Consider the following 11,606-nt stretch of genomic DNA (forward strand, 5'->3'; position numbering starts at 1 on the left):
CTTCTGCGCATGCGCTGCCCTCGGTTGGCCAAAAGGGCTTCTGCGCATGCGCCAAAGCGGGATTGCGTCATGTGCCCGTACACCCGGGGCCGGAAGCCCCGCCCCCTTTGGCGTCAAGCCGCGTCTGCGCATGCGCTGCCCTTACTTTGCCAGAAAGCCCTTCTGCGCATGCGTCAAAGCCGGTTGCGTCATCGGCCTGCGCCGAGGCCGGAAGCCCCGCCCCCTTTGGCGTCAAGCCGCGTCTGCGCATGCGCTGCCCTTACTCCGCCTGGGGCGGTGCTGCCGCCTGGCGAAAAAAATTGGGTATTGCAGCCCGTCTAGCTAACGGACCGCACAGTTTATTATAGGCATGGCATCAATAAGGGAACTCTGCCCACGGCCCGTTAGGAAGTTGCCTGGCTTCACATCTCGGTGGATGAAGTTCTTACAGCGAACATTTTCGATTCAACTAGTCTAGAGAAAAAGAAAAAAAAAAATCACTCGAGAGACTAGGCTTACGCTTTTTTTTCCCCCTTATAAAAACACTAGCAACATTGCCTTAACGAGTAAAGAGGTCATGAAACTTTTTATTGTAAAATGGAAGGGCATGAAAGAGAACATAATTCGACAGACGATACATAAACCTCTCCAGCTCTTTCCCCATGCCTATTTGACATTGGTTTCCAAAAACTTTCTCCCGTGAGCGTCTTTTGTCTTTGAGCAGTGCAACAGACGGTTTGCAAACAGCACAAGTCTGCTTTTGAACAATCATTTCAGACTTTGTAATCACTTGAGATGGGGCCCTTTGTACTTAAGAGAAACAAAACCCACTTTGAGTCTTTCCTTTAACGACACAGGCCTATTCACCTTTACCTTAGAGAAACAACCTACTTGCTTCTGATCTCTCGAGGAATCTTAATATTCCAACACACTGCGCCATCAAGTTCAACAAAGCAGTTTCCTACCATTGCCAGCGAGCAATAGGACTGTCTCGAGACGAAGTTTCCTCGAACAAAAACCGAAGAGATCTTCAAGACTCGGTCCAAATGGCTCCATCACCGTCAATCGCAGTCCCCTTCGGCTCCACACCACTTCCTTGTGGGAACGCCCCCTAGAAAAAAAGAAACAGTTTCATCAGGGTAACAAGTAGAATACAGCTCTAGCCTTGAGGACGGTTGGCACGCACACAGCCTCTATCGCTGCAGTCCCCTGAGCCGCAGCTCAGCGCACGCCGATAGCGGTGACGGAGGACGCGCTTAAGGCGAAAAGCCAAAAGCAAACCCCCCGAAGCCCAGAACCATGCTCAGGAACACAGGAGTTAAGCCTAAAACTGGTTGAAAGCTGCCTCCTACCTGTTCCCCCGCCACCTTTCCCCCTCCAACGTCAGCACATTTCCTCGCGATCCCTTTTCGCAAACAAAAGACGGATGCCTGTGGTATCAGCTCGGTACCGAAGCACCACGATGCGCTTGCCGGCTGCATGCTCTCTCACAAGGCTGACAGCTTCTCTGCACGCAACAGCCGAGGCCCTGTGAAACGGGAGGAAGGCAAACACCGATAACGTCTCGCAGGGGTCAGGAGGGAGTCGGGGTGCACTACAGTCAGAGCCCAACGCCTTACCCAGAGGAATTACCGCGGCAGAACAAGAGGCAGGAGCGATCAGTAGACAGGCAGATAACATGCACGGCAGCGATACCCACGTCAGACTGGCAGGACGCTTCCAGTCGCTTCACCCCGCAGCTTTGTTTTGAATTTCGTTAAAAGGTAATCAGATTCTTAACGCTCATTCTGCTTTTAATAGCTGCTGGAGAAAGGCTAACACGTGGCATTGGCGTTACCGTCGGAATTCCGGTATAAAAATCACGGCAAATCTGTGCCTTGTCAAGCGGCTTCCCAAGCAGGCTCTGGAGCCTTTCAACAAGACAGTCAAATCTGGAGTCCCAAGGGAACTCTGTGCCAGCTCCGTCAGTACATCTGAGCTCTCTGACAAAGCACACCGCCGTACGGAAATGTAGGCGGGTTTATACCTCAGGCTCATTTACAATCTAGAAAAATAATACTGCCCGGCCAGACGCGCTGCTTTAAGCGCCTAGCAGGCCCGGCTGCGTAACCACGAGGGACCGACAATTCCTCCCCGGCCGTTGCCCGAGCCGCAGCGCAGCACTCGGAAGCGGCGGGCACACGGAGCCTCGTGGGCCCTCAGCGGGTACAAAAGTGATCCCTCCGTAGTCAGCAGTCCGACTCACAAGCACGAGGCACGCGTGGAGAAGTAACATCTCAACCGACCTTCAGTTCCGCTCCCCTTGACTTGTCAACGTACGATTCCGGACGAACCTAGGGACAAAGGGAAAACAAAAGACCCCGGTTTCACTGGGAAGCAAATCAAAAGGCCTCTTCCCCTCGGCTGCTCCGGCCCCGGAGCTGACTGTCACGACACAAGATCAGCCAGACACCTGAGCTGCTGCTGCCTCCCAGCCCTCCCCGGTGGTTAAACGCTTGCGGAGAAATCAGCAGTCGGGGGTGACGGCTGGGGATTCCGCTACCGGCTTTCTTTTCTTGCCTTTGCCCGCTCGCAGAGGTGGAAAGGGGCTCCTGAGCCACCCCCCCGCGACAGCGTTACCGCAGGCCCCGAGGCAGCCTCTGCGGCCCGCGGGGGCCGGCAGCCCCAGCCCGCTGCCACGGCTCAGGCCAGCGGCTGGGGGAAAGACAAAGCCCCGCGCAGAGCTGCGGCGGCTGCGGCGGCTGCCCGGGCAGCCCGGAGGCGGCGGGTGGGCGGCGGGGCGCCGCGGGCCGACCCCTCTCCCGGGCCCCGCCGCCACAAGCGAGCACCGGGGCCGCCCCGCCGCCGCTCCTCGCCTCCTCGCTGAGGTAGCGGCGCAGCTCCGAGAGACAAAAAAAAAACCACCTAAAAAAGGCAGCCCCGTGAGGAGCCCGCTGACCACCGTCACTGCCGGGGAGACGAGAACCGCCGGCAGCCCCGCCGGTCCCGGGCCGGGCCGCCCGCCTGCCTCAGCCCGCCCGCCGCCGGCACCAGGCGCTCCCTGCCGCGGCCGAGCGCCGGGCCGCCACATCCCCCCCACTCGGCCGCTGCCCGCCGGCCCCCGGCCGCCCTCAGCCCGAGCGCTCAGCCACCGCGCCGCCGCACGTCCCGGCCCGAAACTCTTCCAGGCTCCCGGCGAAGGCTCCGCACCTCCACAGCCACTGCAGCTCGCGCGCAAGCCGGAAATAAACCCACCTTCCGGGGCCGTATGCGTAGCCCATACGTACGAGGCCGGAAGCCCCGCCCCTTTGGCGTCAAGCCGTTTCTGCGCATGCGCTGCCCGGTTAGTGGAGCGCTGCTGCCATCTAGCGAAATATAATTAGGTACTGCATCCGGCCCTGTTGGTGGAGCGCTGCTGCCACCTAGCGAAATTTTAATGGGTACTGCAGACGGCCCTGTTGGTGGAGCGCTGCTGCCATCTAGCGAGATATAGTTGGGTACTGCAGCCGCCCGGTTGGTGGAGCGCTGCTGCCGCCTAGCGAAATTTAATTTGGTACTGTAGCCGCCCGGTTGGTGGAGCGCTGCTGCCACCTAGCGAAATATATTTGGGTACTGCAGCCGGCCCTGTTGGTGGAGCGCTGCTGCCATCTAGCGAAATATATTTGGGTACTGCATCCGGCCCTGTTGGTGGAGCGCTGCTGCCATCTAGCGAAATATATTTAGGTACTGCAGCCGGCCCTGTTGGTGGAGCGCTGCTGCCATCTAGCGAAATATAGTTGGGTACTGCAGCCGCCCGGTTGGTGGAGCGCTGCTGCCACCTAGGGAAACATAAATGGGAACTGCAGCCGGCCCTGTTGGTGGAGCGCTGCTGCCATCTAGCGAAATATAATTGGGTACTGCAGCCGCCCGGTTGGTGGAGCTCCTTTCCTGCTATTTTGTGACTTGTGTTGGAAGTGCCTGGCACCAGGTTCTAGTATTAAGGCAGAAAGCCCCAGGGCCTCGTACCTCTGGGTGGCACATGCTGTGTCACACCAGCTGTGGTGCCTTCCCGCTTTAGAAATGCAATCAGTTTTGGCAAGTTTACAAAACTAGTGCTTTATCAGGAAGGTGTCTTGGGGTTTCAGCTTACCCCTTTCTACTTTTCATATGCCTACATCGCAAGAAAAAGAAAGGGTTTTGCTTCTCAGGTTTGCTCCAGTTACTCGGCAATTCAGGCATGACCACAGCAGAGCTGTTTTCCTACAGTCTTTTTTGTTTCCAGAACCCTCCCTCCCCTCCCAAGAGAGGGCTATGTGCAGGGCAAAGCGGACACTATGAGTAGGGACGACTGAGTAAAGTTACCAAAGGGCACGTGGTGCCTTCCTCGAAGCAAGGGACTGATTTCAGTTTTTCTATGCTTGGATGACTTTTGCAGCTCAGAGTTTGGTTAAATCTACTCGTGGGGCAGCACTTGAACGTCTGTTGAGTGATTTCATACTGGACAACAGCAGCCACACCAAGACAAAAGTCTCCTCGGGGACAGACATGATAGCAAACTTCGTGTGGGCTGACCTCACCTTTTGCTTGCAACTGGCACCTTATTTTGCAAAGGAATCTTTGAAACCCTCTTTCTTTGAGACAAGGGACTGTAAGGGCCAAGGGCCAAAGCAGCGACGCTGCAGCCTGGAGCCTGATGGTGGCTTCTCAGGTTCCAGCAATGGCTGTGGAGCACAGCTCTTGTGTCACCAAGCAGAGCGCCTGACAGCCTGAAGTGCCTCGGCGCCCCGGGGGTGTGAAGCCTCTGTCTGGGGATCAGGCAGCCTCCCACCACAGGTCTTGCTGAGCTACAATGACTCTGCAGAGGCTGTAAAATTGTCTTGGAGTGCTGTGCTGCTTAAGATGAAAGTGCTTCCGATAGCTCAAGCTAGCCCACCCTCTCAGCTCTTACGAGCTGTACCTCCATATGACATGGGAAGAAGTATTTAACGCAGTAACTCCAACTCTCGGCTTGGCACCCAAACCTGTAGATCAAACAGTCCATTTATTCTTATTATTGGAAGTCTCCTTCCTCCCCTCCAAAGCCTGTCGTGCTTCCTTCCCTGGGCGAGGGCCCTACTCGTCTCGCATATCCAGCAAGCAGCCTCTCGAGTGCAGTTTCCACAGGCACATCTTCTTGATCTGGCAGGTCAATGTAGGTATCTAGCGTCTGATCGTCGATACTGGGATCAATCGCACAGAAAGCAGTCTTCAGATCATCTGCCTTCCCCTCTCTGTTCCAAAACAACACAGTCAGCATTACGTTGTGGTATGTGAAAAGAACATTTACTTACTTGTGTCACAGTGAGAATCCATGTTGCCCGAAATGCAGAGCAGAGATGTCTTTTGATACAGTCATCTCTGCCTCTACTAGTATCCCGTTGTTAAACACATGTGCAATAAAGACTGGTGAATGCTAAACGTCAAACTGACCGGAAGTTAAGAAATCTTAGATTCATGATAACCTGGGAAGACCTTAACTTCACTCTATTGTGCATTGATATCCCTTATTACAGAACTGTACTTCTTGCTAATTCAGTGCCCACGTTGGACAGGATTTCACTTCACAGGCACCTGCCCACCTCTGGCGTTCTCCTCGGTGCTCGGTGTGGCACCAGACTTTTTTTCAATGCAGTAATTGCCTCTTGTTTTGAGGTGGAATTATTTCTCAGATTTGCACCAGTTGTCAGTCCTATTTGCTCTTCCCACTCCTCAGAACCAGTCTCTGAAGATGTACAGGATTTTACTGCTATTTTTGGAGAGCTGAGGAGCGTGGATAACTGGCTAGCTGAAAAAGTTCACATAAACATAGTCCAGCTGGCTGGACAAAAATCCGCATCGCTCTCAGCTTATCTGAAGTAAAGCAAAAATACACTGTCTTTGGCTGTTCTTGTTACACAATAACAGGAAGATTTCGGTGGGAAAAGAATGTTGCAGGTGGGAACAGATAACTACAGAAGAGAAACTAGGGATGGGCTTGATATTTAGGCAACTAACCAATAATGAGCTTAACTTTTGTAATACGTATGAGCTAATTATAACAAGGCATAAAAGGTGACTGTAAGGTACAATAAACGAAGTCTGCTGATCACTCATATTGATTGACTGTGTCTTCCCTCCGTCGCGACAGAGGAGCACTGTACCGAAGGGGATTATTGGTACAACTGATCTCTGCTCGCTGTCTGCCACGCCAAAGTTCTTTGGGTCGGGGACTGCTGCTCGCAGTGTTCCGCAGAGCCGGGCTCAGCCAGGTCTTGGCATTCACTGCAACGGGCACAGCTCTGTAGCGCAGGGAGGCCTGCGCTGGCCACGCACACTGCGTCCACTGCGGGGTTCCCTCTGCATGCGCGGTCCTGAGCTACTGTCCCCATCAGCCCCTTCCCTCCATACTTACAGTAGATCTCCCAGCTTGTTCTTCAGCTGGCTCAGATACTCCTGCTTCTCCCTGACATCCTGGCTCCGGGGCTTGGCCACGAAAGCTTCAGCGCTCCCCTCCTCCTCCTGAACGAAATTACAGCTGTGTTAGCACTGAACATGTGTTCCGGTCTGCATAGGAGCTGCCTCTCAATGTGCACGAAAATAACGCGGCTCTCCTAGAAATGGAATTTCCATGTGAAAAGTGGAAATAGAGAGAAAGAATATGGGAAAAACTCCCATCACAGAAAAGGCACAAGCTTGCACTGCCATTGTCTGCAGAGGGCCTTCAGGTGTTAGAGCTTGTGGTGGGCACTCCAGCTTTGTTAGTCTGATAAACCTAGCTAGTCTAATAAAACCAATTTAATCCCTAATTTAATCCCATTCTCCTGAAAAGGAAAGAGCCAATCCAAGAACTAGTTGATGCAAGCAGGTACAGCACTGAAGACCTCATTGACTACATATCCTTATTCAAAGAATTAAACTGACGTTACTTAAGTTTTAGGGATTAAAGTAGAGATTTAATTAAGGATTACATTTGTTTTAGGGATTTAGGGATTATATTAGGGATAGGTCATTTGTGTGGGTCTCGCAGTACTACAGAACACATCTGTCAGCACCTTTGCAACTTGTCTAGAGTGCTCCAGGGTGGAAAAAAAATGGGACTCTCTGAGAGGTTCTGCCCAACAAAACCAGAAAAGGAAAGATCTTCCTTGGAAATACCTTTCAGGAATGGCAGGGAAAACAGTTCAAGCTTCTGGAAAGGCTGAGGAAAAGATGTCGAAGGATCAAAGAAATGCTACTCTATCCCAGAGAGAACCTCTGGATACAGTCGTGCTTAGTATGACGTGAAGAATTCTTGCAACGCTTCCTTGTCCCTGTATCATTGCCTGCTTCCCCCATGTGCTGGGGTACGGTGCAATGGGACATTGTGAGTTGAATGAACTTCCTCATGCCACAAGAAGCAGTCATTCCTTGCTATGTAGTCTTGCTACTTAGTCATTCTAGTGCTTGTCTGCATTAATCTCGTCAGCAGAGAAGTAACCCGGGAAAACCCAAATACTGCTCTGCTGGACACTTCCCAGTCACGGCCACCAGTACCAGGGCAGGGAGAGGGGAGGAGGATGAGGCTTTTCAGCAGCAGGAAGCTGTTCCTTTGGCTTGGCCATATAGTGCAGCATTAGCAGGGGCTCGAGCCCACTAGAAATACCTGCATGTCCGGTGGTTCACGTGGCATCATTGTAAAGTGTGGCTACTTCAGCTATGTCTTCAGTATGCTCACTGTTTCAGCTTTTCTAGTGCACCTGAGTTTCCCTGGCTTTAAAGTTTACACTAAGAAGAAGGTGAATATTGAAGACACCAGCCATGAAAGTAATTCTCCCACCTTCCTAATGGGTATTTATTACCAATTAATCTCAGTGGAAACAAGCAGTGAAGAAAGCTTCCACATACCCATGCAGTGAAGCCATTTCCCCCTCTTAGAGCTCCCGTTGCTATTTCTTCCAGAAGCACATCCACCAGCTGACTGCTGGTCTTCCCCTCAGCCAGAGAACCCCACTGGTCAGCTCCGCCTGGAAATCACCTCTGCAACAGCAAAAAGACACCAAGCTGCTAGGAGAATGTGCCCACACATACTGGTTTTGTGTGAATCCCACTAGGAGCCTAACGATAGATACAGATCTCCAGGCATTTGGTTGGTCTCCTAAGCTGTCTAAGGCAAAATGGAACACCCTGCAAGCACCTCTCAGGCCACTCCTAAAAGCCTAGGAGAAAATGGGGTGTTGCAGGTGGGCTTAGGGTTTGGGGTTAGGGGTGTGGGAAAATCACCCTGAGGTGGGGGGAACTCGAGAAAATTGCGTCCTAACGGAAGCATAATATTACAGAAAGCTTTTTTTAGGGTAGAATACAGCTATAGCCTTGAGGACGGTTGGCACGCACACGGCCTCTATCGCTGCAGTCCCCTGAGCCGCAGCTCAGCGCACGCCGACAGCGGTGACGGAGGACGCGCTTAAGGCGAAAAGCCAAAAGCAAACCCCTCGAAGCCCAGAACCATGCTCAGGAACACAGGAGTTAAGCCTAAAACTGGTTGAAAGCTGCCTCCTACCTGTTCCCCCGCCACCTTTCCCCCTCCAACGTCAGCACATTTCCTCGCGATCCCTTTTCGCAAACAAAAGACGGATGCCTGTGGTATCAGCTCAGTACCGAAGCACCATGATGCGCTTGCCGGCTGCATGCTCTCTCACAAGGCTGACAGCTTCTCTGCACGCAACAGCCGAGGCCCTGTGAAACGGGAGGAAGGCAAACACCGATAACGTCTCGCAGGGGTCAGGAGGGAGTCGGGGTGCACTACAGTCAGAGCCCAACGCCTTACCCAGAGGAATTACCGCGGCAGAACAAGAGGCAGGAGCGATCAGTAGACAGGCAGATAACATGCACGGCAGCGATACCCACGTCAGACTTGCAGGACGCTTCCAGTCGCTTCACCCCGCATCTTTGTTTTGAATTTAGTTAAAAGGTAATCAGATTCTTAACGCTCATTCTGTTTTTAATAGCTGCTGGAGAAAGGCTAACACATGGCATTGGCATTACAGTCGGAATTCAAGTATAAAAATCATGGCAAAGCTGTGCCTTGTCAAAAAATCACGGCAAATCTGTGCCTTGTCAAGTGACTTTCAAAGCAGGCTCTGGAGCCTTTCAACAAGACAGTCAAATCTGGAGTCCCAAGGGAACTCTGTGCCAGCTCCGTCAGTACATCTGAGCTCTCTGACAAAGCACACCGCCGTACGGAAATGTAGGCGGGTTTATACCTCAGGCTCATTTACAATCTAGAAAAATAATACTGCCCGGCCAGACGCGCTGCTTTAAGCGCCTAGCAGGCCCGGCTGCGTAACCACGAGGGACCGACAATTCCTCCCCGGCCGTTGCCCGAGCCGCAGCGCAGCACTCGGAAGCGGCGGGCACACGGAGCCTCGTGGGCCCTCAGCGGGTACAAAAGTGATCCCTCCGTAGTCAGCAGTCCGACTCACAAGCACGAGGCACGCGTGGAGAAGTAACATCTCAACCGACCTTCAGTTCCGCTCCCCTTGACTTGTCAACGTACGATTCCGGACGAACCTAGGGACAAAGGGAAAACAAAAGACCCCGGTTTCACTGGGAAGCAAATCAAAAGGCCTCTTCCCCTCGGCTGCTCCGGCCCCGGAGCTGACTGTCACGACACAAGATCAGCCAGACACCTGAGCTGCTGCTGCCTCCCAGCCCTCCCCGGTGGTTAAACGCTTGCGGAGAAATCAGCAGTCGGGGGTGACGGCTGGGGATTCCGCTACCGGCTTTCTTTTCTTGCCTTTGCCCGCTCGCAGAGGTGGAAAGGGGCTCCTGAGCCACCCCCCCGCGACAGCGTTACCGCAGGCCCCGAGGCAGCCTCTGCGGCCCGCGGGGGCCGGCAGCCCCAGCCCGCTGCCACGGCTCAGGCCAGCGGCTGGGGGAAAGACAAAGCCCCGCGCAGAGCTGCGGCGGCTGCGGCGGCTGCCCGGGCAGCCCGGAGGCGGCGGGTGGGCGGCGGGGCGCCGCGGGCCGACCCCTCTCCCGGGCCCCGCCGCCACAAGCGAGCACCGGGGCCGCCCCGCCGCCGCTCCTCGCCTCCTCGCTGAGGTAGCGGCGCAGCTCCGAGAGACAAAAAAAAAACCACCTAAAAAAGGCAGCCCCGTGAGGAGCCCGCTGACCACCGTCACTGCCGGGGAGACGAGAACCGCCGGCAGCCCCGCCGGTCCCGGGCCGGGCCGCCCGCCTGCCTCAGCCCGCCCGCCGCCGGCACCAGGCGCTCCCTGCCGCGGCCGAGCGCCGGGCCGCCACATCCCCCCCACTCGGCCGCTGCCCGCCGGCCCCCGGCCGCCCTCAGCCCGAGCGCTCAGCCACCGCGCCGCCGCACGTCCCGGCCCGAAACTCTTCCAGGCTCCCGGCGAAGGCTCCGCACCTCCACAGCCACTGCAGCTCGCGCGCAAGCCGGAAATAAACCCACCTTCCGGGGCCGTATGCGTAGCCCATACGTACGAGGCCGGAAGCCCCGCCCCTTTGGCGTCAAGCCGTTTCTGCGCATGCGCTGCCCGGTTAGTGGAGCGCTGCTGCCATCTAGCGAAATATAATTAGGTACTGCATCCGGCCCTGTTGGTGGAGCGCTGCTGCCACCTAGCGAAATTTTAATGGGTACTGCAGACGGCCCTGTTGGTGGAGCGCTGCTGCCATCTAGCGAAATTTAATTGGGTACTGCAGCCGGCCCTGTTTGTGGATCGCTGCTGCCATCTAGCGAAATATAGTTGGGTACTGCATCCGGCCCTGTTGGTGGAGCGCTGCTGCCACCTAGCGAAATATATTTGGGTACTGCAGCCGGCCCTGTTGGTGGAGCGCTGCTGCCATCTAGCGAAATTTAATTGGGTACTGCATCTGGCCCTGTTGGTGGATCGCTGCTGCCATCTAGCGAAATATATTAGGGTACTGCATCCGGCCCTGTTGGTGGAGCGCTGCTGCCATCTAGCGAAATATATATGGGTACTGCAGCCGGCCCGGTTGGTAGAGCGCTGCTGCCACCTAGGGAAACATAAATGGGAACTGCAGCCGGCCCTGTTGGTAGAGCGCTGCTGCCATCTAGCGAAATATAGTTGGGTACTGCAGCCGCCCGGTTGATGGAGCGCTGCTGCCACCTAGCGAAATTTAATTGGATACTGCAGCCGCCCGGTTGGTGGAGCGCTGCTGCCACCTAGCGAAATATATTTGGTTACTGCAGCCGGCCCTGTTGGTGGATCGCTGCTGCCATCTAGCGAAATATATTTGGGTACTGCAGCCGGCCCTGTTGGTGGAGCGCTTCTGCCACCTAGCGAAATATAGTTGGGTACTGCAGGCGCCCGGTTGATGGAGCGCTGCTGCCATCTAATGAAATTTAATTGGGTACTGCAGCCGCCCGGTTGGTGGAGCGCTGCTGCCATCTAGCGAAATATATTTGGGTACTGCAGCCGGCCCTGTTGGTGGAGCGCTGCTGCCACCTAGCGAAATATAAATGGGTACTGCAGCCGCCCGGTTGGTGGAGCGCTGCTGCCGCCTAGCGAAATTTTAATGGGTACTGCATCCGGCCCTGTTGGTGGAGCGCTGCTGCCATCTAGCGAAATATATTAGGGTACTGCATCCGGCCCTGTTGGTGGAGCGCTGCTGCCACCTAGCGAAAGATAATT

At 54.9% G+C, this 11,606-nt stretch overlaps 1 protein-coding gene and 1 long non-coding RNA gene across 12 annotated transcripts; both read right to left on the reverse strand.

The window, feature by feature from the left end:
• Nucleotides 1-221: 221 nt before the first annotated feature.
• On the reverse strand, nt 222-1,963 carry LOC129785418 (uncharacterized). Its single transcript, XR_008749493.1, has 4 exons — nt 1,599-1,963; nt 1,332-1,507; nt 945-1,090; nt 222-453 (listed from the first exon to the last, which is right to left on the reverse strand). It is a non-coding gene; the product is annotated as an uncharacterized LOC129785418 (long non-coding RNA).
• Nucleotides 1,964-4,959: 2,996 nt separating this feature from the next.
• Nucleotides 4,960-10,240, reverse strand: TSNAXIP1 (translin associated factor X interacting protein 1). Of its 11 annotated transcripts, none has more exons than XR_008749489.1 (5): nt 9,454-9,468; nt 8,631-8,667; nt 7,840-7,971; nt 6,368-6,474; nt 4,960-5,207 (listed from the first exon to the last, which is right to left on the reverse strand). XR_008749489.1 is itself a non-coding variant. In XM_055817650.1 (4 exons), exons 2-4 carry the CDS (start codon nt 8,618-8,620, stop codon nt 4,988-4,990), a joined length of 456 nt encoding a protein of 151 aa, XP_055673625.1. In that variant the 5' UTR covers nt 8,621-8,667; nt 9,454-9,498; the 3' UTR covers nt 4,960-4,987. The 11 variants fall into 11 exon arrangements, 3 of the variants coding, with proteins under 3 accessions (XP_055673625.1, XP_055673624.1, XP_055673623.1); XR_008749488.1 differs by lacking the exon at nt 9,454-9,468 and adding an exon at nt 8,772-9,145; XR_008749490.1 differs by lacking the exons at nt 8,631-8,667; nt 9,454-9,468 and adding an exon at nt 10,073-10,240.
• Nucleotides 10,241-11,606: the final 1,366 nt, after the last annotated feature.

This window comes from Falco peregrinus, chromosome 12 (assembly GCF_023634155.1).
Source record: "Falco peregrinus isolate bFalPer1 chromosome 12, bFalPer1.pri, whole genome shotgun sequence".
In the NCBI taxonomy this organism is placed as follows: Eukaryota; Metazoa; Chordata; class Aves; order Falconiformes; family Falconidae; genus Falco; species Falco peregrinus.